General features: G+C 43.2%; 1 protein-coding gene across 5 annotated transcripts in view; it reads left to right on the top strand.

Moving 5' to 3' along the window:
• REEP1 (receptor accessory protein 1) overlaps positions 1-27,840 on the top strand; it is a 75,431-nt gene that overhangs the window by 6,270 nt on the left and 41,321 nt on the right. For all 5 annotated transcript variants that reach the window (XM_075261290.1, XM_075261273.1, XM_075261282.1 and 2 more), the window contains exons 2-5: positions 17,167-17,239; positions 21,546-21,622; positions 22,961-23,081; positions 24,351-24,464. In XM_075261290.1, the coding sequence (XP_075117391.1) occupies positions 17,167-17,239; positions 21,546-21,622; positions 22,961-23,081; positions 24,351-24,464 (385 nt within the window). The remainder of the gene's footprint in view (positions 1-17,166; positions 17,240-21,545; positions 21,623-22,960; positions 23,082-24,350; positions 24,465-27,840) is intronic.

The raw sequence follows: 27,840 nt of genomic DNA, 5'->3' as shown, positions 1-27,840 counted from the left end.
TGGAGCAAAGCCGTATGCACAGAGGCTATAGAGAGGCAAAAGAGCCCATAAGCACAAGCTGTGAGGGACTACCATATATTTTATCCAAGGCTGGCCCTAGGAACAAGTAGAAAAGACTCCTCACTCAAGCTGCTTGTATAACATGTCTAAATAACACTACCATACAGTGTCCATGCAATGCTACCGTATACAGGCCACATAATCTTATTATTTAGGGCTAGTTCACACTTAGTTATTTGGTTTGGATTTTGACATGGGAAGCCGCGTCAGTCACGGCCTCCGACAGTCACAGCTTTCTGCTCTGGATTATGCCCAAATGAATGGGCCTAGTCCAGAGGGATTGTCTTGAACGCCGCGGCGGTTTTCGACGAAGAATCTGCGTCAATATAGAGCAGGTCGCATTTTTCTGCGAATGGTAAAATACCGCTCGTGGAAAAAGAAAATGACCAGATCCCGTTGAATTCAATAGGAGGTGGTTTTTTGATGCAGATTCCGTGTCAAAATCCAGACCAACTAACTACGTGTGAACTAGCCCTTATATAGCACCATTATTTCCATGGGGCTGTACATTCGTGAGGGATTTTATATACATAGTACAAATACAATAAAGACAAAACTAACAAGATGCCTAACCCGATACAAGTAGGAAAGAGAACTCTGCCTAACCAGGGCCCTGGGCTGAATCAGCAATGGAATTTGTGGCAAGATCGAGCAGGACTTTTATTCTTTCAGCATCTGGCTTCAGATTCTGCCTCCCATCCAATACAATGGGGGAAGATTCAGATTGGAATTTGGAACTGGTTTTGAGGTGGAATACTGCTGCTCAGTTCCCTAATGATGCCACTGTACACCAGTACTACCTTGTGTTGGGGCTCATTTTAATCTAGGGTGGTCCTCATGGGTCTTAGAAGATGGTGTCCTTAAGCACTTGGCCACGTTCAACCCCTAAAACTGGCCTTATTCTCTGGATTCCTGCAGAGAGACTTGTAAAAAAATAGGAATTGTCATAAGCAAAAATGAGGCATGTTCTAATATAGGCCATATTATGAAGGTCAGGGTCTCTACGCACCACCATGAGCGCGGAACGTTTCTGCAACAAACAGAGCACACTTTGGGGATGAATATAGTTTATACACCACAGACAGTTTATAGAAAATGTTATATTGTATTTCTATCTCCTGAGTACTTCTTGCTCCTGAAGATGCAGGTGTCCTTTAAGGCTCGGTGTCCTGATATAACATTGCACTTCACTGCAGATCATCCTCCTGCTATACAGGAACAGACAGAGGAACATGCCAAGGAACATTAAGATCATTCTTCAGCAGATTAGCTATATAGAATTATAAGACGGAGTCCTATTAGTTACAGCCATTTGTTTGGACGTCTGTGTTAAATATGATTAAGAAATTTTATCCTAAAAAACTACGAAACCAGGACAAAAAGTCCTGAACTAATCCTAACCCCCTTTATGTCATCTGAGCAGGAAGTCCCAAGCCATGCTCTTTTGTAGCACGCAACCAGTAACCTTCTTCTGGATTTTCTGGGCTAAATAAAGTTCAACGTGAAAATAAACCATATAGATACATTAGGCAATCCAATGGTCTTTGTATTCCCCGCCGTAGGCTTGTGACCGCTGCGACCAATCAGGGCCTTCAACAGTCACATGGTCTACTTATGGACTGGTCGGGGAGTATGGGAACGAGTATTGATGTTTTGCTATTCTAGAGAAATTGCTTCTTTTTTTTTTTTTTTCCGAAACTGGAAAAATTTCTCACAGTTATTCCGGATTTTATTTGGACTGATAGTGTGAAATTGTTCAAAAAAGGATTTTTTTGGTTTTGTGGTTTGTCATTGCCCTTTTCCTGTCATGATTTCATTATGTAGGCCCACGTCACATGCAGTAACTTTTACTTTTATTTGCAATTTCTGACTTAAGACTTAAAGGGGTTTTCCAGGACTTTAATATTGATAGTCTATCCTTATCCTCTGCCAGTTCCATTTCTTTCCATCTTTTAATGGAGCACTACTCCACTGATTTCAGAGCAATCAGACTATATTCTCTAGCCTCTACCTTGTCCGAGGAATTGGAATGATGCTGTCAGTTTCGGTGCCTGATATGTTAATTAGGCTCTGTATGGTCAGGAGGGCGGTGTCAAGGACAAATAGACAACGGGGCATGGTTCTGAACTATTTGATACTCTCCGATCAGAGATAAACAGTGTCACATGTGTGATCTGGCCTATATAGTCTGAATTATTCCTAGCTGGTAAGCTGCTTGCTGCAGCAGAAACCTCACCCTAATACTCTTTTGGCAAGGAGACGAGGCAAAGTCAGATTCTCCACTTCTGCGCCCATCAATCAGTAATTATGAGCACTAGATATAGATGGAGGACAAGTTATGGGGAGTTATATAACCGCATGGGTAAATGGAAAATATGACATCTTTCTAGTCCTTTATTGCAGACATAACGACAGTACAGACTGCTTAAGTAAATGTGGTAGGATATCATGCGACAAAGCCGGCAGAGTGTTGTGACTGTTGGTTTTCAACACTTCAAGACGATACGTATTACGACCTGCATTGAGTCTCCTCCAGCGAATCCACTTACTTCACATTTTCATATCTAGACCCTCTCGAATAAATCATTATTGGCTTCAGCCCCGGTAAGTCCGGCTTCTCAATGGACAGGGAACAGTTGCAGCAATGAAACTCAATCCCGCTTTAGTTGAGACTCTCGCCTTGGATGGGGTTTAAGATGTCTCATTTCACAGCGACTTTCACCTCCCTTGCCCTGCGTTTAGTCACCGGTTTATCAGCTGTTCAGGGATTCTCGCTGATACACAAGGCCTTCTCCCTTTTCATGAGGGAAAGAATTTGGCAATGATATATCTGACTGTGCAGATATCAGCATGGCGAGATGACAGGAACACGATACTTTGTGTTTGTTTTTCCTTGTATTTTGTTTTACTTTTTGTGTGTAGCCTTGTGATCATTGTTTTATGCAGTTCTTGTGCATGTTTTCATCCAAAAATAAGAGTCACTACAAAAGACATTTGGCTATATTCACATTATGTTTAAACACTATGTTTGGCCCATGTGCCAGGAAAGCTCCTAGCATGTACACTGAATGTCTACATAGGATTCCATTGACCTAATGTGTTCCCGAATCTTATTTTTACTGCATGATATAGTGTCATACACAACAATCACACTCTACATAAGGTGTATCCTTAGGGCTCGTTCACACGTGAACAAAGGGGCGGATTTTGACAGCGGATTTCGCTTCAAAATCCGCCCCTTTACAATGGTGGTTTATGCAGACCGCCGGGCTTCTTTTTTCCACTTGCGGCGGGCTGCTGCTAGCAGAGAAAAGAAGCGGCATGTCCTATCTTCAGGTGGAAGCCGTGGCGCGCTGGTCCTCGGCTTCCGCCTAGCGGCAGCACCCTCCTATGTCGGCTCATTCATTTGAGCCGATATAGGAGGGGAAAGCCGCAACCGCGATGGTCACGGCAGGCAGGTTTTGACCAGAGAGAGACGAGGCTCGCCGCGTCTCTCTCTGTGTCACAACCCGCGCGGGCGCCCCACATGTGAACTAGCCCTTAGGGTGCCTTCACACGGAGTTACGCTCTGTGCTTTTTGTACATTTTACATGTGTAAAAAAACACGTGTAAAATGTAGTTAGCCATTGAGTTCAATGGCTTTTTTTTTTAAATGGGCGTCTTTGCGTTGCGCTAAAAAAAAGCCATTGAACTCAATGGCTAACTACATTTTACACGTGTAAACTCCATGTGAAGGCACCCTTAAATAGTTCAGGTTAATACAAGAAACTTTTCAATATATCTAGATAAAGAAATTTGTTCCTTCTCCACTTTTCAGGCTGGGTTACTTTGTACGTATTAGTCTATGAAGCGGATAGGAGGAATAGAAAGGACACTCAAATAATTGCTGCTTTCACATTTTGCTATTCTGAACTGTTTAAATGCTGTTAAGGACGGGTTCACACCTGCACCCGATCTCCGCTTTGTAGGTTTCCGTCTTCTGCCCGAGAAACTGGACAGGAGATGGAAACTGGCAGTCAGTTTTCAAACCCATTCACTTGAATGGGTTTGCAAGATGTCCGCCAGTGAGCGTCTTCTGGTCTCCGCGGCCTAACTGTTTTTGTTTTTTTAACTAGACACAAAGTCAGGTTACTTCCGGGTTTCAGTCTCCTGTCGGCAGAAGACGGAAACCCACAGAGCGGAGACCGGGGCGCAGATGTGAACCCGCCCTAAGTAACACTACTATACATGAAGAGAGCTGTGTTGTGTATAGTTATTTTCAGTGTATTGTGCATTTCATAAAGCTGTCACATATACAATGACTGAAAAACACTCAAGTATCAATGTACGTCAAGGGATTCTGGGATCAGATTTTATGACACACACAAGTTCTTCCTTCCTATTTAAAGCTGTGGCTTTGCTTTGAGAGATATTGATTTCATCAGGCTTTTATCAGGATTACAATCCTTCTGTTCTTCTACCATTATACTGTGGGTGTCACTGTATCTGGCAGACTCTGGTAATACACTTGTGTCATAGAACATTCTACTTCTATTCTACTAACTGACGTATCTGGGAATAAGACACCTAATATAGAGAGGTTCACTTTGTAGAAGCAGACAATAGCTCCTTCTCCCTCCTTGACTATGACAGAGCATGCTCACTGCACTCTCACAGATAAAATGGTTGGTCAATGGCTCCATATTCAGAGGCGTATCTCAAAGCCCCATTGCAAAATCTATAATGGAGCCCCTACCTGCCTTGCGCCATTTAATAGAGTGGTATATTTTATATGACACTAGAGGGAGGACCCGGCTTCGCACGGGTATATTACATGTTATGTTTGTGTAGTGGCCTCATAAGAATTGTCCAGTTTTGCACTGGTGTATGTTGTATGTTGTTTCTGTGTATGTCTATAAGCGTCATGTGATTATGTGTATCTCATTTTGGATATCAGTGAAAAAACTTTGATCAGTTGTTAAGAATACCAGGAGTAAAGCTGTATCTAATCCTTCCCCATGCAGTACTGTGTTTAGACGCAAGTATCTAATCCTTGTTGGTGTGGTACTGTGTACAGATGTGTGTATCTAATCCTCCGGTAAATGAAACTGTGTGCAGACGTGCATATCTAATCTTACAGCATGTGGTACTATGTGCAGACGCGTGTATCTAATCCTCTGGCGTGTGGTACTGTGTGCAGACAGGTGTATCTAATCACTGGCGTGAGGTACTGTGTGCAGATGCGCGTATCTAATCCTCCCCGTGTGGTACTGTGTGCTGAGATGCGTATCTAATTATCTGGCATGTGGTACTGTGTGCAGATGCATGTATCTAATCCTCCAAAGTGTGGTACTGTATTCAGACGCATGTATCTAATCCTCCCCTGTGTGGTATTGTGTGAAGAGGCGCGTATCTAATCCTTTGGCGTGTGGAACTGTGTGTAGACGCGCGTATCTAATCCTACAGCATGTGGTACTGTGTGCAGATGTGTGTATCTAATCTTATGGTGTGTATAACTGTGTGCAGACATGCGTATCTAATCCTCTGGAGTGTGGAACTGTATGTAGATGCGTGTATCTAATCCTACGGCATGTGGTACTCTGTGCAGACGTGTATCTAATCCTATGGCGTGTACAACTGTGTGAAGACACGTGTATCTAATCCTCCCCTGTGTGGTATTGTGTGAAGAGGTGCGTATCTAATCCTATGGCGTGTGGAACAGTGTGTAGACGCGCGTATCCAATCCCCCGGCATGTGGTACTGTGTGCAGACGCGCGTATCTAATCCTATGGCATGTGGTACTGTGTGTAGACGTGCGTATCCAATCCCCCGGCATGTGGTACTGTGTGTAGATGCACGTATCTAATCCTCCCCCGTGTGGTACTGTGTGCAGACGCGCGTATCTAATCCTCCCCGTGTGATACTGTGTGCGGAAACGCGTATCTAATTCTCTGGCTTGTGGTACTGTGTCCAGAGGCATGTATCTAATCCTCCAAAGTGTGGTACTGTGTGCAGATACACGTATCTAATCCTTCCTTGTGTGGTATTGTGTGAAGAGGCGCGTATCTAATCCTTCGGCGTGTGGAACTATGTGTAGACGGGTGTATCTAATCCTATGGCATGTGGTACTGTGTGCAGACGCGTGTATCTAATCCTATGGCGTGTACAACTGTGTGCAGACGCGCGTATCTAATCCTCTGGAGTGTGGAACTGTATGTAGACGCGTGTATCTAATCCTACGGCATGTGGTACTCTGTGCAGACGTGTGTATCTAATCCTATGGTGTGTACAAATGTGTGCAGATGCGCGTATCTAATCCTCTGGAGTGTGGAACTGTGTGTAGATGCGCGTATCTAATCCTACGGCAAGTGGTACTGTGTGCAGACGCGTGTATCTAATCCTATGGCATGTACAACTGTGTGAAGACACGTGTATCTAATCCTCCCCTGTGTGGTATTGTGTGAAGAGGCGCGTATCTAATCCTATGGCATGTGGAACTGTGTGTAGACGCGCGTATCCAATCCCCCGACATGTGGTACTGTGTGCAGACGCGTGTATCTAATCCTATGGCATGTGGTACTGTGTGTAGATGTGCGTATCTAATCCTCCCCCGTGTGGTACTGTGTGCAGATGCGCGTATCTAATCCTCCCCCGTGTGATACTGTGTGTGGAGACGCGTATCTAATTCTCTGGCTTGTGGTACTGTGTGCAGAGGCATGTATCTAATCCTCCAAAGTGTGGTACTGTGTGCACACACACGTATCTAATCCTCCCTTGTGTGGTATTGTGTGAAGAGACGCGTATCTAATCCTTCGGCGTGTGGAACTATGTGTAGACGCGCGTATTTAATCCTACTGCATGTGGTACTGTGTGCAGACGCGTGTATCTAATCCTATGGTGTGTACAACTGTGTGCAGATGCGCGTATCTAATCCTCTGGAGTGTGGAACTATGTGTAGACGCCTGTATCTAATCCTTCGGCATGTGGAACTGTGTGCAGATGCACATATCAAATCCTTCAGTGTGTGGTACTGTATGCAGAAGTGCGTATTTAATCCTCTGGTGTGTGGGACTGTGTGCAGACGTGTGTATCTAATCCTGTGGCGTGTGATACTGTGTGCTGATCTGTGTATCTAATCCTCTGATGCGTGTATCTCAGTTTGGATATCAGTGTTGGGTTGTGTATGTGGAGTGACCGTGTGTATTGCAGTTGGAATATGAGTGAAAGTCTTGCAGGTTTGTATTGGCTAAGGGGGGGGCATTGTGTTTGGAATGCTGTATCTCAGCAACGGTGCGTCCGAGCGAGTTGGAGTCTCGTCTTAAACCTTCCCGGATACCTGAAGTATCTCTGTACCAAATTTGGTGAAGATCGGTCCAGTCGTTTGGTTCGCATTAGAGCACAGACAGACAGACAGACAGACAGAAATTCATTTTTATAATTAGAGGGAGGACCTGGCTTCGCACGGGTATATTACATTTTATGTTTGTGTAGTGGCCCCATAAGAATTGTCCAATTTTGCATTGGCGTATTTTGTATGTGGTTTGTGTGTATGTCCATAAGCGTCATGTGATTATGTGTATCTCATTTTGAATGTCAGTGAAAAACCTGTGATCAGTTGTTATGGATACCTGCAGTAAAGCTGTATCTAATCCTTCCCCATGTAGTACTGTGTTTAGATGCAAGTATCTAATCCTACGGCATGTGGTACTGTGTGCAGACGTGTGTATCTAATCCTATGGCGTGTACAACTGTGTGAAGACACGTGTATCTAATCCTCCCCTGTGTGGTATTGTGTGAAGAGGCGCGTATCTAATCCTACGGCGTGTGGAACTGTGTGTAGACGAGCGTATCCAATCCCCCAGCATGTGGTACTGTGTGCAGACGCGCGTATCTAATCCTATGGCATGTGGTACTGTGTGTAGATGCGCGGATCTAATCCTCCCCGTGTGGTACTGTGTGCAGACGCGCGTATCTAATCCTCCCCGTGTGGTACTGTGTGCAGACGCGCGTATCTAATCCTCCCCCGTGTGGTACTGTGTGCGGAGACGCGTATCTAATTCTCTGACTTGTGATACTGTTTGCAGAGGCATGTATCTAATCCTCCAAAGTGTGGTACTGTGTGCACACACACGTATCTAATCCTCCCCTGTGTGGTATTGTGTGAAGAGGTGCGTATCTAATCTTTCGGCGTATGTAACTATGTGTAGATGCGCGTATCTAATCCTTCGGCATTTGGAACGTGTGCAGACGCACGTATCAATCCGCACGTATTTAATCCTCTGGTGTGTGGGACTGTGTGCAGACCCGTGTATCTAATTCTACGGCATGTGGTACTGTGTGTAGACGCGCGTATCTAATCCTATGGCGTGTACAACTGTGTGAAGACACGTGTATCTAATCCTCCCCTTTATGGTATTGTGTGAAAAGGCACATATCTAATCCTACGGCATGTGGTACTGTGTGCAGACACGTGTATCTAATCCTATGGCGTGTACAACTGTGTGAAGACATATGTATCTAATCCTCCCCTGTGTGGTATTGTGTGAAGAGGCGCGTATCTAATCCTACGGCGTGTGGAACTGTGTGCAGAGGCGCGTATCTAATCCTACGGCGTGTGGAACTGTGTGCAGACGCGTGTATCCAATCCCCCGGCATGTGGTACTGTGTGCAGACGCGCGTATCTAATCCTACGGCGTGTGGAACTGTGTGTAGACGCGCGTATCCAATCCCCCGGCATGTGGTACTGTGTGCAGACGCGCGTATCTAATCCTATGGCATGTGGTACTGTGTGCAGAGGCATGTATCTAATCCTCCAAAGTGTGGTACTGTGTGCGCACACACGTATCTAATCCTCCCCTGTGTGGTATTGTGTGAAGAGGCGCGTATCTAATCCTTCGGCGTGTGGAACTATGTGTAGACGCGCGTATCTAATCCTACAGCATGTGGTACTGTGTGCAGACGCGTGTATCTAATCCTATGGCGTGTACAACTGTGTGCAGACGCGCGTATCTAATCCTCTGGAGTGTGGAACTGTGTGTAGACGCGTGTATCTAATCCTAAGGCCTGTGGTACTCTGTGTAGACGCGTGTATCTAATCCTATGGCGTGTACAAATATGTGCAGATGCGCGTATCTAATCCTCTGGAGTGTGGAACTGTGTGTAGACGCCTGTATCTAATCCTTCAGCATGTGGAACCGTGTGCAGACACACGTATCAAATCCTTCAGTGTGTGGAACTGTGTGCAGAAGTGTGTATTTAATCCTCTGGTGTGTGGGACTGTGTGCAGACCCGTGTATCTAATTCTACGGCATGTGGTACTGTGTGTAGACGCGCGTATCTAATCCTATGGCGTGTACAACTGTGTGAAGACACGTGTATCTAATCCTCCCCTTTATGGTATTGTGTGAAAAGGCACATATCTAATCCTACGGCATGTGGTACTGTGTGCAGACACGTGTATCTAATCCTATGGCGTGTACAACTGTGTGAAGACATATGTATCTAATCCTCCCCTGTGTGGTATTGTGTGAAGAGGCGCGTATCTAATCCTACGGCGTGTGGAACTGTGTGCAGAGGCGCGTATCTAATCCTACGGCGTGTGGAACTGTGTGCAGACGCGTGTATCCAATCCCCCGGCATGTGGTACTGTGTGCAGACGCGCGTATCTAATCCTACGGCGTGTGGAACTGTGTGTAGACGCGCGTATCCAATCCCCCGGCATGTGGTACTGTGTGCAGACGCGCGTATCTAATCCTATGGCATGTGGTACTGTGTGCAGAGGCATGTATCTAATCCTCCAAAGTGTGGTACTGTGTGCGCACACACGTATCTAATCCTCCCCTGTGTGGTATTGTGTGAAGAGGCGCGTATCTAATCCTTCGGCGTGTGGAACTATGTGTAGACGCGCGTATCTAATCCTACAGCATGTGGTACTGTGTGCAGACGCGTGTATCTAATCCTATGGCGTGTACAACTGTGTGCAGACGCGCGTATCTAATCCTCTGGAGTGTGGAACTGTGTGTAGACGCGTGTATCTAATCCTAAGGCCTGTGGTACTCTGTGTAGACGCGTGTATCTAATCCTATGGCGTGTACAAATATGTGCAGATGCGTGTATCTAATCCTCTGGAGTGTGGAACTGTGTGTAGACGCCTGTATCTAATCCTTCAGCATGTGGAACCGTGTGCAGACACACGTATCAAATCCTTCAGTGTGTGGAACTGTGTGCAGAAGTGTGTATTTAATCCTCTGGTGTGTGGGACTGTGTGCAGACCCGTGTATCTAATTCTACGGCATGTTGTACTGTGTGCTGATCTGTGTATCTAATTCTACGGCATGTGGTACTGTGTGCAGACGCGTGTATCTAATCCTATGGCGTGTACAACTGTGTGAAGACACGTGTATCTAATCCTCCCCTGTGTGGTACTGTGTGCAGACGCGTGTATGTAATCCTATGGCATGTGGTACTGTGTGTAGACGCGCGTATCTAATCCTCTGGAGTGTGGAACTGTGTGTAGACATGTGTAGCTAATCCTACGGCATGTGGTACTCTGTGCAGACGTGCGTATCTAATCCTCTGGAGTGTGGAACTGTGTGTAGACGCCTGTATCTAATCCTTCGGCATGTGGAACCGTGTGCAGACGCACTTATCTAATCCTTCAGTGTGTGGTACTGTGTGCAGAAGTGCGTATTTAATCCTCTGGTCTGTGGGACTGTGTGCAGACCCGTGTATCTAATCCTCTAACATGTGGTATTGTGTGCTGATCTGTGTATCTAATCCTCTGATGCGTGTATCTCAGTTTGGATATGAGTGTTGTATTGTGCATGTGGAGTGACCGTGTGTATTGCAGTTGGAATATGAGTAAAAGTCTTGCAGGTTTGTATTGGCTAAGAGGGGGGCACTGTGTTTGGAATGCTGTATCTCAGCAACGGTACATCCGAGCGAGTTGGAGTCTCATCTTAAACCTTCCCGGATACCTGAAGTATCTCTGTACCAAATTTGGTGAAGATCGGTCCAGCCATTTGGTTCGCATTAGAGAACAGACAGACAGACAGACAGACAAGAATTCATTTTTATAATATAGATATAGGGAGATATAGACCTTTGGGGTGCCTTCCATCATCCATAGTTATCAATAATAGCACTATCAGTAGAAAAAGGCCCCCTTAGGCCTTGTTCATATCTGCGCATGGGTTTCCGTTCAGGGAATCCGCTTTGGGGACCCCATGAACGGAAACCTAATCTGTGTAAAAAAGCAATTACCTTAGGTGTAATCAACTTTTGTTAAATTTTTTCAAAAACAAAACAAGAATACCACACAAAGAAAAAAGGGCCAAGCGCCCAAGGTCCCGCTTGGAGGCCACGCAGGGCCAGAAATAGGAAAAGTACCAGGGGGGAGACCCCCTCACTACAAAAACAGATACTGGGAACCAAAATAACAGTTTAACAGAAGCGGGGTAACAACCCCTGGCGAACTGGAGGGGGAAGACAGACAACAGAAAGACCAGACATAAGAAACAGGGAGGAAAGGACACAACTGACAGGAGACAAGGGGGAGAGGAAAGAGATCACTGAGGAGGCAGAACAAAAAAGGATACGCTCCGGCCTTTCCAGGGCTCAACTAAAAAGGGAGGTAAACTCCGAGGTCTCCTGAAACACCACCCACGGCCGCCAGAGGGTTTCGAACGTAGAGGAATCAGGAGAGTCCATCGCAACCAGATATTCCATTCTACGGATAAAGAGAAATTCCTGGAGCCATTCCGTGAGGGAGGGAGGGACAGGACTGCACCAGTGGCGTGGGATGACCGTCCTGGCGGCCGTGAGGAAGTGTCGCAGGATGTCGCCTTTCACCTTGGATAATTTACCTGGAATGAGGGAGAGAAGTGCTACCTGAGGGGATGGGGCCAGGGTGTGGCCAGAGACCTTATTATATAGAGAGAACACCGCAGACCAAAAAGGTTGGATCCCACTGCAGTCCCACCACACATGGAAGAAGGTACCCTCTGCAGCCCCACAGCGCCAACATAGATCAAAAACCGCAGGGTAAATTTTATGAAGGAGGGTCGGACATCGATAGCATCGGGTCAGGATCTTGTAATTCTTCTCCTGTGCGCTACAGGGTAAAGGTAATTTATGGCATAGGAGGAAGCATCGGTCCCAATCAGCAGCAGAGAGGCGGACGCCTAAGTCAGACTCCCAAGACCTAATATAGGGCGGAGGCCCAGGAGTGATGGTTTTCAGGAGGCAGCTATAAAGGAGGGAGAGAGCACGAGGAGGGGTCTCAACCTGTGCTAGTAGGCTTTCCAAATCCGTGGGGGGAGAGGAGAGGCAGAGCTGTAAAAAAAGCAATTACCTTAGGAAACCCGCAGAACCCATAAATTGTAATGGGGTCCATGTGGTTGCGCTCAGTTTCTGCATAAAAAATGTGGAGACAAGAGTGCTACTTGCAGAGCTTTTCTCTCTGCATGAAAAAGGGGAATGGAATGACTCGAACGCAGATGTGAACTGGGCCTTAGTTGTTGGGCCCCATAGCAGCTGCTGTGTCTAGTTACACCCATGCCAATATGTCACTTTTATATGAGTTTCCTGCATAACCATAGCAGCCTATCTACAAAGATGATGCAGTATAAGTGTGACGGCAGGTCAGAAGCCTGGGATCTGTCACAAGGACAACCCTTTAATGCTGCTACACCGCAGTCCCCAATAACAGCTGTGCCCTATGGAGGCAATACCCAGCATTGCCCGCAGATAGTGACTCTGATATAATTTATAAAAACATAGCGGGGCATCCTGTATAATACAAGGCACTGCCTGTGCCAAGTCCAGCAGAGCCTGAAAGTGCTTATTAACCGGGTCACCATGATGTCATCCAGTATATGAACAATCCCATTCCTGTAAACCGTGCCATGTATTACAGTTAGCATGTTGTGATTCAGAGTGCAGCAAGGGTTAGATGCCGAGTCCCTTTGTGCTGGGAGGTGGATATAAAAGCGGTGTTTCCAAGCGAGAGGCTTTGTTGTGCCAGGTTGCTGCCTCATATAAACTGTGGGGATTGTCAAGCTAATAGAGCCCTTCCTCCATGTGATAATAACCTGTTATCTGGGGATGATATGTGACAATTTATGGATCTCTGCTGTGTTAGTCATGCTCAGTTTGTACCAGATTTTACATGCTGCAGATTGTTTGGTCCCTGAGCACCCTGTAAGGTGTATGCATATATTTGGTGGAACATTGTTGCCAATGGGATGCCTTGATTCCTCTTGCATAGATATGTAGTATCAGTGGTGCAGTGGATGGAGTTGGGTTGAATGATATAAACCTCTGTGGTCAGCACATCATCTTATACTTCACAGTGTGTGTTTTAGATCTTGTGGTGATGTTTTTCAGCTTTTATGTGATTCAGAACCAGACAACTCAGTGCTGTCAGGCTCATGTTGGTGCTGCTGGTATCTGCGGAGAAAAATTCAGGGTGTGACAGAACATGAAAGCATGAGGATAGGGGATGATAGGCTATTAGGATGCATACTCACTGCCCTACAGCAAAATCAATGAGAGCCAGGCAACGTGCATAAGACATGAGACCTATATGGCGGTGCAGAATACAGAATCATGTTCTGCCTCTACATGGCACAGTCTTCTCTGTAAGGTGAGAGCCAAGGGTGTCTTCAAACGGACTGAGAAATTTAAAGGAAGAACTTATACTTACCTTCTGCTAAATCCATTCTTAGCTTTGGCTCAAAATACTGCAGCGAAATCTGCAACAAAAAAGCCCCACAGGGCGCAAACACCACAGTTTTATATTCCCTACAAAATGGATTCTAGCGAATCCCATCCACACATTGCAGAAAAATACACATAGCGGAAATGCTGCGATTTCCAAAACTGTTGCGTTTTTTTTGGAAATCACAGCATGTCAATTATACCTAAGTGTATAGTTACCAATATGCCTGGGGCGATATTTGATGGAGACTAACCAGCAGAGTGTCTCAAGCCTGAGGTACAATAGGAGTTTGTTGCAGAAATTTCAATGTCGAAAAATCAGTACCAATCATCTGGCTGAAGTTCTCTTTGTGGCAGGCACCCTTATGGTACAGTTATCAAAGCTGTGTCCTCCAAGTAGCTCAGCACCTGTATGTCTGTGAAATGATGAGGATGGTGCACTTGTTACCTGGCTCCTATGTTCTGACAACGTTATTAGTCGCTATTGTTTACAACTAACCATTGTTATTTTGCAGGCTGTAAATTCATGGCCATGACTATTTACCTACTCCCATCTACCCATATTCACAATGTCAGAGTCCATTTATTAACAGTGTGGCTATCATGTGCTGTTCCCTTCTCTGCTAAAATATGCATCACATAAGAACACTGTACATGAAATATACATTAACTGCCAAGTTTCTGGAGGTGGGGATAAATATAGCACTGAGGTTCTGCTTATTCCGTTATCCCTTTGTTATATCTGTCTGCATTTACTTATCATATTGGCTGAGGGAGTCTCTTTGTTCTATGAGTGATTTACAATGCTTTCTTCCTTGGCAGACTCTGTATCTGTATTAGGATACAGTGATGAGAGGAAATGCAGGAAATGGAAAACTAGAGATATTACACTCTTTCCATAAAATCAGCCTGGCTGTCCTGACGCTTATCATGTTATTGTAAATCTAGTAAAGCAAGAGATGACATTTATGTATTACAGGTGTTGGTAAATCCATCTACTATGATACTACCCCATGTACAAGTATATACTATAATACTGCCCCTATTTACAAGTATATAACTACTATAATACTGCTCCTATGTACAAGAATATAACTACTATAATACTGCCCCTATGTATAAGAATATAACTACTATAATACTGCTCCTATGTACAAGAATATAACTACTATAATACTGCTCCTATGTACAAGAATATAACTACTATAATACTTCTTCTACGTACAAGAATATAACTACTATAATACTGCCCCTATGTACAAGAATATAACTACTATAATACTGCTCCTATGTACAAGAATATAACTACTATAATACTTCTTCTATGTACAAGAATATAACTACTATAATACTGCTCCTATGTACAAGAATATAACTACTATAATACTGCTCATATGTACAAGAATATAACTACTATAATACTGCTCATATGTACAAGAATATAACTACTATAATACTACCTCCTATGTACAAGACTATAACTACTATAATACTGCTCCTATGTACAAGAATATACCTACTATAATACTTCTATGTACAAGAATATAACTACTATAATACTGCCCCTATGTACAAGAATATAACTACTATAATACTGCTCCTATGTACAAGAATATAACTACTATAATACTTCTTCTATGTACAAGAATATAACTACTATAATACTGCCCCTATGTACAAGAATATAACTACTATAATACTGCTCCTATGTACAAGAATATAACTACTATAATACTGCCCCTATGTATAAGAATATAACTACTATAATACTACCTCCTATGTACAAGAATATAACTACTATAATACTGCTCCCTATGTACAATAATATAACTACTATAATACTGCCCCTATGTATAAGAATATAACTACTATAATACTACCTCCTGTGTACAAGAATATAACTACTATAATACTGCCCCTATGTATAAGAATATAACTACTATAATACTACCTCCTATGTACAAGAATATAACTACTATAATACTGCTCCTATGTACAAGAATATAACTACTATAATACTACTCCTATGTACAAGAATATAACTACTATAATACTACTCCTACGTACAAGAATATAACTACTATAATACTGCCCCTATGTATAAGAATATAACTACTATAATACTGCTCCTATGTACAAGAATATAACTACTATAATACTACTCCTATGTACAACAATATAACTACTATAATACTACCTCCTGTGTACAAGAATATAACTACTATAATACTGCTCCCTTTGTACAAGAATATAACCACTGTAATACTATCCCATGTACAAGTATATAACTTTTGTAATACTGCTCCTATGTATTAGGGTTCGTTCACATCAGCTTCATTTTCAGTTGTTGCTCAGACTGATCCATTATAGGATCAGAACAACAGACTGAAAAAAACTAATATAATAAGAGATGCAGACTGGGCACATTTATCATTCACTGTAATGTTAAGAATAAGACAAAAGCTTTCTTCTGGAAACCCAGCATCAGTATGACTTTGGTGACAATTTGTTCTTAGATAACATTGGAGGTAGATATCAGCTGTATAGCAGTAGATTTTAGCTATTGACACTAATGGTAAAAAATAGGTTTACCGTATAAACTATGCTTTCATATAGAGGGAAAAAAAATACACTGCAGACGTACCAGCATATGCCACAAGGAAGTGCTTTTGTCATATTATGGATGTATGGGTGCCCATAGATATGTATGGAGTAGGCGCCTGGAGCTTTCCCAGCACATACGTCAAACATGTTTATAAGTCAAAGTGTGAAGAGAGCCTAAGGACCATTTTGAAACAATCCTAAAATGATAAAGTAAATATTATTATTATTATTATTATTTATTTATATAGCACCATTAATTCCATGGTGCTGTACATTATTATATTAATTCCATGGTGCTTTACATTTGGGGGTTACATACAGTACACAGAATATACAGGTAGATATAATACTAACAGTGATTGGCTGGCACAGTGGGGTAGAGGGCCCTGCCCCGAGGGCTTACAATCCATGAGGGAAGGGGGGTAGAGACAGAATGAGAGGGGGAGACTGTACAGATGGCGGTGCGGTGATAGTGTTATTGGGGTTGTAGGCCTTCCTGAATAGGGGAGTCTTCAGGGCCTTCTTGAAGCCTGTGATTGTGGGGGTCAGTCTTATGTGGCGTGGTAAGGAGTTCCAGAGTATGGGGGATGCACGGGAGAAATCTTGGAGACGGTTGTGTGAGGAGCGGATGAGGGCAGAGCGGAGTAGGAGGTCATTGGAGGATCTGAGGTTACGTGTGGGCAAGTAGCGGGAGATTAGGTTGGAGATATATGCAGGGGACAGGTTGTGGATGGCTTTGTATATTAATGTTAGTAGCTTAAACTCAATATGCTGTGTCTTAATCTTTGTGTCTGTCTCTTCCAGGCTAATATTTGGCACTCTGTACCCTGCATATTACTCCTACAAAGCTGTGAAATCTAAGGACATCAAGGAATATGTAAGTATTGTGATGAAACATTATAAGCACATTCCAATTACAACTAATGTACTGTTATGTCTATTCCATGGCCTGAGGAGGGCAGTGCTAAGCACATCGATTCAGAGAACCCCAAAAAGAAGTTTCCTCAGGCCTGCACTAGGCAAAACAAGGTGTATTACAGAGGTCATGTACAGAGTATCCCTTATGTAGGCAGAACCTTCTGAACAGAAACTCATACATATGCTGACGCTTTATTACCAGGAAACTTAAAGGGAATGTTTAATTATTTGTGGTCTATAGCATAGGTCATATATTTGTTATGTATTTTAGTAATTTTTTTTATTGCTTTTTGAGTCATATGAAAGAGGAGAGTCTCATTATGTTTTATGAGATGTAATCCTACAGGAAGATTTCCAGAGAATTCACTGATTTTGTCATAGAAATACTCCAATCCCGACTTGCCCGGGCAGCCATATTAGAGACAAAAACTTTCCTGGGGTAGTTATGGCAGGAGAAATAAATAGGGACCAATTGGTTGTATTTACTCTGACCCAGTCTATACAGCAAAGCAATAAAGTGGTAATAGACCATCACTTACAAGTGAGTGCCGTGTGTTGCTACTTTTTAGATTTATGTTAACCATCCTTACTAGAGATGAGCAAAGAGTAAAATGTTCGAGGTTCGATATTCGTTTTGAGTAGCCCCTCAATATTCGACTACTCGAATCGAATATCAAACCCTATTATAGTCTATGGGGGGAAAATGCTCATTTCAGGGGTAGGCAACGTTCAATCAAACTATACTTACCAAGTCCAGGTGTGAGCATCGGGCTGGATCCTCCGAGAAGTCTTCTCCTTGCAGCATCCCCATGGCTGTTAGGACCCGGTCTCAGCAGTCTCGGCCTGTTAGGTTCAGGCGCAGAGTGTCCGGACGGCATTCAGTGCGTGAACCACCTGATGCACGGCAGGGGAATGTTCACACCAGACATGCAGTTTCTGCTCTGGCACTCAGGCGTGGATCACGTGGTGAGTGGCCTGGTGGATCAGTGCCTGGTGTGTCTTGGCCTCTGAAGGGGTTAAGTTCTCTGCAGTGCTGAATACTTTACAGGCCATGGGCGAGGCCTTCTCCTTACTATATAAGGTTGTTGCACATGCTATCTGATGCCGGTCTTAAACGTCTGTTCCTGTTCTCAGTGAATGTCTGTTGTCTGAAGCTGCTACCATCTGCATCCTGGCCCATCCAGTTTCTTGCTCCTGTTCACACAGGACTGATTCGCTAAGTATTGAGCTTGTATCCAGACATAGTGTTCCGGGCGCAGCGAGCCCTAGGTATTTTTCTGTTTGGAAGTTTGGAATTTTGTTAGGGGTTTTTGTGTGTGATCCTAAGTTCTGTTTTAACCTATCCCTTGCTTAGTTCAGTTATTCTGTGTTTCACGTTTATTCTCTTCCTATGCTTTTGTGTTCTCATGTTCACCGTTAGTCCGCATCTGGACATCCGTGGGGGGCTTGTTTTGTATCTGCCTCTCCTTCATAAATGTGAAGCTAGACAGGGGCTCTATTTCCCTTGGTAGGTTAGCTACTTCTCCGGCTGTGCTCGTGCCCCTTCAGGCAAGTTAGTCGGGCCCACGGCTACTTCTAGTTGTGCGAGGCAGGGTGTAGGAGGATCCACACTAGAAGTCCAAACTGCTCATACTTCCGATTTTGTTTTCTTTTGGTGTGTTTTTCCTGTACTGTACTGAGAAGTTATCAGTCAGGGGCCAGTCCGTGGTCGAGGATCCCCAGACCATAACAATGGCGTCTTCCGGCTCTTCATTCACTCTGACAGGCATTGGGCCTGGGCAGAGCCGACTGCGCATGCCCACACTACAAGTGGACATGCGCAGCCGGCTCTGCCCAGGCCCGATGCCTGGCAGAGTGAATGAAGAGCCGGAAGACGCCGCGGGGAAGCTGCACGGAGAAGACTTCTAAAGGTAGGAGAAGAACCAGCGTTGATTGGCCGACTATATAGCATTCGGCCAATCAATGCTGGTTCTGCGTCGAACTTTTACATTCGAATAGCGAGTGGTACTCGATCAAGTACAAGTATTTCGAATACCGTAGTATTCGATTGAATACCTACTCGATCGAGTACTACTCGCTCATCTCTAATCCTTACCATCCATACAGCAAAGATGACAAATGTGATGAAGAATACAGGAAGTGTTCGCCTATGTTCTGTCTCATGTCATGTGTCATATCTGTCTATATCTGGCACCAGGGCACATACTGGCAAGGCTGCAGTGTGCTGAATTGGGAAAACAAACAGAAAATTGGCCAAGCCCCTTGTATATTAGGTGGGACAGGGCGTGGGACAAGAGATAACTACAGGACCCTGACAAGTAGGGAAGGAAGAGGCAAAGCAGGAAGCAGATTCCTTCATGCTGGGAGATGGTCGTCATTACATGTTCATTTCACCTAGTAGGATGAGGATAGGATCCACCAGATCTGACCACCTATCTCTCCAGGTCCCATAGTAGCTGTGAACATCTGTATTGTTTCTGTACAGGATATAATATAAGCTGGTGCCCTCTCATCTCTCCAGGCTTCACTTGTTTCTATGTTAGATATGTGCGTGGGGAGATAAAGCACACGTGTCTGTGAGTTACTGATAATTCCTCTATTTAGTCTGATCAACCATAGAAAAAAAAACCATCATCTCTTCAGTACATTATGTAGAAGCTTGTGACTCTGCCCCTGGCATGGAAACTGTTAATTAAACATGTCTGAAATTGCAGTGCAGTCAGCATATGACCCACATAGCGAAACACAAAACCACATTTAAGACGGAAAAATCCATTTAAAGACCAAAGTAAAAAAAAGAGCGTCTATGCTTTAGGGGAAAAAATCAAATAAATATTCCATAACATTCTGCAACAATTACACCGTCTGTTCCTACTTCAGTCATAATGGGATTCATGTTATTGTAACACACGCTGCCAGCTATGCCGGGTGTACACAGGCCCATCATGGGGCAGGATCCAAGGCCCATCTCAAGGAAGTACTGCTTGGCTTGGAAATATTCCTAGATAGCTAAATGCAGGCATAGGTTGTCATATAGGATGTCTGCATGGTCAGACCGGCCCATAACAGAACTAGAGGATCCTGCATTGAGTCCAGGTCCTTAAAGGGAATGTGTTACCAGAAAATAATAATAATAATAATAATAAATTTTATTTATATAGCGCCAACATATTCCGCAGCGCTATACAATTTGTAGGGTACAAATACAGACAGAAAGATGCATTACAAAGAAAGTCATTTCACACAATGGGACTGAGGGCCCTGCTCGCAAGAGCTTACAATCTATGAGGTAGAGGGGGTGACACAAGAGGTAGCAGGGGCGGCATTGCTTATGCAGTGGTCAGACACTTTTGTAATAGAGGTGACTGTCATTACACAAACAAAACTTTATGAGCCGTCACTAGTGGTGTCCTGTAACATGTGGATGGAGCTTGGACCTATAAAGTTAGCCTGAGATGGCATCATATCATGTGGGGTAATGTGGGAGCGGGAACAGAGGAGGGTTAAATTTTGGGGATTCTAATTATAGTACGGAAGGGTTTACGTTAGAAATTGTGATAGGCCTGTCTGATAAGATGCGTCTTTAGTTTGCGTTTGAAACTGTAGAAATTGGGAGTTAATCTGATTTTCCAGGGTAGAGAATTCCAGAGAAGTGGTGCAGCTCGGGAGAAGTCTTGTATACGAGCGTGGGAGGTTTTGATAATAGAGGATGTAAGTGTTAGGTCATTGAGTGAACGGAGAGCACGGGTTGGGCGGTAGACAGAGATGAGGGAGGAAATGTAGGGAGGTGCGGCATTATGGAGAGCCTTGTGGATGAGGGGGATAGAAAATGAACTTTATGTTTTGTTAATCATATTTTTTTAAGAATTTTTACTTGCCTTCTTTTGTAAAGTAAAATCAGGAAGGTTCATAGCAAGCAGAAAGTGGCAGGCTATGAGTGACTAGCAAAACTTTAATCCTATAGCCCGTCCACTTTTTTATTCATATGCAAATGAGAGGAAACGTGTTTTTAATATGAAAGGGGTTTTCTGAGAGTTAGATACTGATGGCCTATCTTTATAATGTTATATCAATATCTGACACAGAGTCACCCCATTAGCTGATATTGGGAGCCTCGGCAGACAGGGCTATACAGTGATCTGTGTAGTGTCTGTTACTGAAGGCCAAATTCCATTCAAGTGAAAAATTGGCGATGGAGAAATTGGGTTGGGTTTGCTTTCTAGAGACCAGACTGTAATAACTCCCTTTCTTTATATCTTGTCCAGGTAAAATGGATGATGTACTGGATCATATTTGCACTTTTCATGACATTAGAAACTTTTACAGACATATTTCTTTGCTGGTAAGTACAAAACGAAATACATACCGTATATACTCAAGTATAAGTCGACCCGAATATAAGCCGAGGCCCCTAATTTTACCACAAAAAACTGGGAAAGCTTACTGACTCGAGTATAAGCCTAGGGGGGAGGGGGGGTTAATGCAGCAGCTACTGGAAAATTTCAAAAATTAAAATGGTCAGAGTTTTTGGGTGCAGTAGTTGCTGGAGAAGGGGAGGGGGTGTTTTGGTTGTCTGTCTGCCCCTTCCCTGAGCTTGAGGACTGAGTTTTTTTCCCCCACTTGGAATTCAGTCTGGCTGAATATAGGGGATCTGTAGTGCTCCTATTAACCCCTTCCTGATGGAACAGGAGCACTGCAGATCCCCTATATTCAGTAGACCGGGCACTGTCAGACACAGGGATACCTAATGTGTTTGTGTGTCACAGTCATTTTCTACTTTTATATGTATTCTAGGGAAAGGCGGGACTTACAACTTTTATTAATTTCAATTTTTATTATATTTTTTAAAGCTTCTTTTTTTCCCACTATTTTATGGGAGATCCTATACATTACTATAGCGGTTGGTCATAGACCCCCCCCCAAAAAAAAAATAATAAAAAAAAAAATTATTTATCAAGTATAGGCCGAGGAAGGGGGGGTTCAGCACAAAAACTGTACTCGAGTATGTACGGTATGTGTTTTTAATAAGTGTTTCTATTATTTGTAGCTAACAGATCCCCCCAAAAAAGCTGCACTACCAGATATGACCACTAGTTGAAGATGTTGAAGTATTATACTCCAGAGCTGCTCTCACTTTGTAGGGTTGTAAAATATGTAGAGAGTCCACCAAAAATCAGCGGAGGAAAAAGTCCTGTACGAAGGGCTTTTGCCTTTTCCGATTTCAGTTTAAAAACAACAGAGTCAATGGTCAGTGGGGTCTACCGGACTCTGTGTGTAAATGCTGTTTTTAGTGGTCCACCTCTCCTTTGTAAACCTAGCATAAAATACTGCCAAATAATAACTCTCTAGCCTAATGATGCCATAGTAGTAGGCATATAATCCCACTATAAACAGTACATAATACCAATTCATTTTGTAGGTGGTAAATGGTTTAATGTCCCCATCCCTTGTGGTCTAGGACTAGGTTGTGTACAATGTTATGCAATGAATGAAGAAATCTAACACTGACACTTATCACCTGAGACATAAACAAGACCAGAATTTATGACAATTATATTTCAGATATAATAATAGCAAAACCTGTCATGTACCCCATCATGGAGACTATCAGTTTTTCTTCTTTTTTTAAATTATTGCTGTTTTATATAGATGACATTAAATGTTATTTTGTATCTTTTAGGTTTCCATTTTACTATGAGCTTAAAATTGCTTTTGTGGCCTGGCTGCTGTCTCCATACACAAAAGGATCTAGCCTTCTTTATAGAAAATTTGTGCACCCAACACTATCCTCAAAAGAAAAGGTATAGTAAAAACAGGACATTTGGGTTGGATGGGTGGATGGATGGATAGGAGATAGATAGATAGATAGATAGATAGATAGATAGATAGATAGGAGATAGATAGATAGATAGATAGATAGATAGATAGATAGAGTGATAGATAGATAGGAGATAGATAGATAGATAGATAGATAGATAGATAGATAGATAGATAATGTGACAAATTAATATGTGATAGATACATTAGATATAAGATAGTAACATAGGAGATAAGGTTGGATAAAGACACAAACCCATGAAATCCAACCTATAAACCTACCAAGTAGTTCCAGAGGAAGGCAAAAAACCCCATGTGACTGACACCAATTACCCCATCAGAAGAAGAAATCCCTTCCCAACTCCCCCAAATCCTTTCCTTTGTCTCACTGCTCTTACTGTAAAGAAGCCCCATCTATGACTGTGTTAAAACCTGGGAAGAATATGCAAATCTGACTTCCGTGATGTAATTAGGATGTCAGTGCCTCAAGTGTGCACACCAATAGAGGGCGCTGACTGAGAATGTGCAAGTCTAACTTCCATGATGTCATTAGGAAGACAGAGTCTCAGTCAAGCAAAACCTTTATCCCTGTATCTGGTTAAATTCCAACATCATAGCAAACAAAGGCCTCTGAGAAGGTCGGCATGATGTTAAAGGGAGCGCCCTCTATAGGTGTGCTTGACTGAGACTCTGTCTTCCTAATTACATCATGGAAGATAGACTTGCACATTCTCAGTCAGCGCCCTCTATTGGTGTGCATACTTGAGGCACTGGCATTCTAATTACATCATGGAAGTCAGATTTGCATATTCTTCCCATGTTCCTTTGCAGTGGAGCGCTCATGGCTTAATAAGACTCCACACACCTCAATGGTGGTCTCTCCCTATGGAGTGACGATATCCCCTCAACTATGTTAAAACCTTCATTTATATGTATATGATACCCCCTTGTCAGAGTTACAGGCCTAGGTGTAAAGAAATTATTGGAAAGAACACTGTTTTGACCATATGGGATAGATAGATAGATACATAGATAGATATGACATAGATAGATAGATAGATGACACAGAGCAGAATATGCGCACAAAAGGGTTGTTCAACACAAAAAGTTTTTCATTGGGTTCCAAATGTATATTGGCGGGGGTGTATGAAGCCTGCTATACATCTCACCACACATATCCTCCGTTTCTCCTTCCAGAATATGAGTATAATTTAATATTCTTGGTGATAAAGGCATTTTCCCTTTTAATTTAGGAAATCGATGAGTGTCTCATCCAAGCGAAAGATCGTAGTTATGATGCCCTGGTACACTTTGGCAAGAGAGGACTTAATGTTGCCGCCACAGCCGCAGTCACAGCTGCTGCCAAGGTAATTATTGCAGCTTAGGTACATTGATAGTAAGGCTGGTTTTACATCTTTGTTGGAGTCTCTGTTGTAGTTCGCTGAAATTTGGCAGAAGAAAAGGTTCTGCACGAAGGACTCTTTCCTCCACCGCTTAAGTTTTAAAACAGTGGACCCCATTATAGTCAATATGGTCTGCAGCCTCTGTGTGTAACCCTGTTTTAGGCTGAGGCCGCACATTGCGAAAACGCAGCTTTTGTTGCAGATTTTGCTGTGTTTTTTTGAGCCAAAGCAAAGAATGGCTATAGAGGGAATGGGGAATATATAGGAAGCTCTTATACTTCTCCCTTCTGCTCAATCCAATCCTAACTTTGGCTCAAATAACAGCAACAAAATCTGCAACAAAAGAAGCTGCGTTTCCGCAATGTGGGGCCTCATCCTTAGAGTTCCACCTCTTTCTTGTTCTGGATTCCCAACAGACCCAAATGATGGAGAGTCACCACCAGTGTGAACCTAGTGTAAAGTTTAAGGGAATCCATCACCACATTTGTTGGGAAAAGTTTTAAAAAAATGTATTTTTTTAGTTTACTTATAAAAAAAAAACAAAAACAAAACTATTTGTATTTGTATTTTCAACTTTCCTGCACAGGCTGAGGGTGGATGAACAGAGGCACTTACATATCATGGTAAAGAGAAGTTACTATTACAGATGACAGATTTTCCCTATTCAAGTAATGCATCGACTATAAAGAAGCCTAGGCTGCTAAAGGGAGAATGAAGCATTTAATGTCATATTATTACATTTCTTATATTCACCTGTAATATTCACTTATGGAAAGTTATTTTATAATTGAAGGCACTCTTTAAAGGGGTGTTCCAGCTAAAACAAGTTACCCCCTATCTAAAGAATATGGGGTAACTTGCTGATTGGTGAATGTCCCACCAATCTCAAGATCCAAGTTGTTTTGCACCCCAGTTCTGACCATGGCAAGTGCCACTCAATTTATATGAATGGGGACACCTGGAAATTGGTGAGTAAGCATTTGGCTATCTCTAATGGTCCCCATTCAAATGATTGGAAAGGCACGCACTGCATGGCCAGACATGTTCTAACTAGAAACCCCTTTAAGTCACAGCATGTCCCATGTTAGGCAGAGCTTGGTTCATTGCTAACTTGGGGACGCGTTGGCACAGGGCACAGTTTCACCCCTGGATGTGGGGATAGGACCATTAATTTAGGAAGGAAGTTGTTCCCATCAAACTTTGGTGAGAATAGCTTGTGCAAAGGGTTGGTAGAGCTGATGAGTGAGTTTAACCCAAACTCCCAGCATGTTTGGTAATGGCTAAAACTGTCCTATTCTGATCCAAGGATTAGTCTATAGTCAGCTAGAGAGACGTGCCCACAAGGAACAGTCACACTGAGATAGATATGCCATATAATCATATATTTCTAACCATAGGAGTCCAGCTAATTTGACTTTGAAGCCCTGTCTAGTTTTCCAGACAAAGCAGGAGCTTTCTAAATATGGTCCACTTAGACAAATGCATTGTCTATATAAGCACCATGTATCATATACATTACTGGCAGGATATACAATATACCTAATACAGTATATGACGGTTTCTGCTGAACTTCACATGAACTTACAGTGGAATGAAGAGATCAGACCCAGGGGCGAGCAATTCAATTCTATTGGCTTGGAGCACTTTCCACGTGTAGTTATCACATTATTATCTTGCAAATTTTGCATAAACATAATTAAAGGGGAACTCCAAGCGAAAATACAGTATGTAACCAGTAGTGTGCCATCACCCCACAAGACTGTATTCACAAAGACCTCAAATTGTTGGTCTAAATTGCAGAAAATGTCAGAATGTTTCATTCTGCTTCAAAGCAAAGAAAATCCTATTAATATTTTATGTGAAGATGTCTAGTGTCGGGACAGAATGATGTCTTAGTATTTTTGTTGTATACAGAGCAGATGCGGTGAATTATATTAGTTATATGGAGGAGATAGCTGAAATGGGTGCAGATGGCACGGCTTCATCTGAGTGCTGGTGACAGATAGGGTCCATTGACCCGGCTATTAGATACAAGGACGTCAGACCTATAAATGAAGCCTGAGGGTAAGGGGGATGTGGTACAGATTTAGAATCAGGGTACAAGAGCATCAGGTTATACCTCTATTTAGATGAGACTGGTTGCAGATTTTAGCTATAAGACTATGAGATGAGAACAATGGCAGTTGTACGTGATATGAGCTGCCCCGATGCAGCCTGCGCTTCTTAGAATAACATCATTCATTATCGGGCCAGGGCTTGGCAGTGCAGAATAAATTCTCTGCCAGAACAGTGATATAAACTTACGTCTCCGGAGCCTTAAGATTCGGTTTCTACTCTCAAAATATTCCAGCTGTATTTTATATTTTTACTGACATGTTATGACTATGGCTGTTGGAAATGGATGTGAACTGACTATACGCCATGTTCCTTGGAGCAGAGACAAATATTTTTATAAGTAGGGTGGAGCCGATCTTGACTTTTCAGGATCGATTTTAAAATCCGATTTCCGATCATTTTTCATTCGAACCCGATCTCGATCCCAATTCCGATCCCAATGCAAGTCAATGGGATTTTTTTACTAATCGGAGATCGGATTTTAAAAGCAATCCTATTCACTATACAGCATGGAATCTAACAATTGAACGCTTTAATTGTTAGAATCCACGCTGTGTAGTGAATCACTAAGTAGCCAGAGGATTTTTTTTTTAATCCTCTGGCTACTTAGTCCCCCCTGGTGTCCACTTACCTGCAGAGATGGCTGCTCCGGTGTCCTTCTCACTGCCACTCCACGCTGCAGTCTTCTTTGCCTCGCTGCCCCTTGCCTCCCAGGTTAGGAGAGTGTGGGCGGGTACTGGGAGGGGAGACGTCACGTCTCCCCGCCCTGTACCTGCCCACACTCTCCTAAGCCACAAGCCCCGCGTTCCTAGCTCTTTAAACACTAACCTGGGAGGCGGGGCAGTAGGCAAAGAAGAGCAGCGTGGAGTGGCAGCGAGAAGAACACCGGAGCAGTGGAGCAGCCATCTCTGGAAGTAAGTAGCTACGAGACATGTTAGTTTAGTCTCTCTTTAAAATGAATGGAGGCAGCCGGCGCGCAGGGGGTTAAGGCTGTGTGCCGGCTGCTTCTATTCATTCCTATGGAACCGCAGCGGAGCCTTCACACTGAGTATACACTATATACTCAGTGTGAAGGCTAAGGGGAAATAGTGGGGAAATAATCCTCGATCTCGATCCCACCTAAATAGATCATGTTCGGAATTCCGATCGCGATCATGAAATTTTCTCGATCACCGATCGGAATCTGATCTTTTCCCAACACAATCGCTCAACCCTAATTACAGTC

This window comes from Leptodactylus fuscus, chromosome 1 (assembly GCF_031893055.1).
Source record: "Leptodactylus fuscus isolate aLepFus1 chromosome 1, aLepFus1.hap2, whole genome shotgun sequence".
Classification (NCBI taxonomy): domain Eukaryota; kingdom Metazoa; phylum Chordata; class Amphibia; order Anura; family Leptodactylidae; genus Leptodactylus; species Leptodactylus fuscus.
The sequence above is the reverse complement of the archived record's forward strand: the minus strand, read 5'-3'. Positions and strand labels throughout refer to the sequence as shown.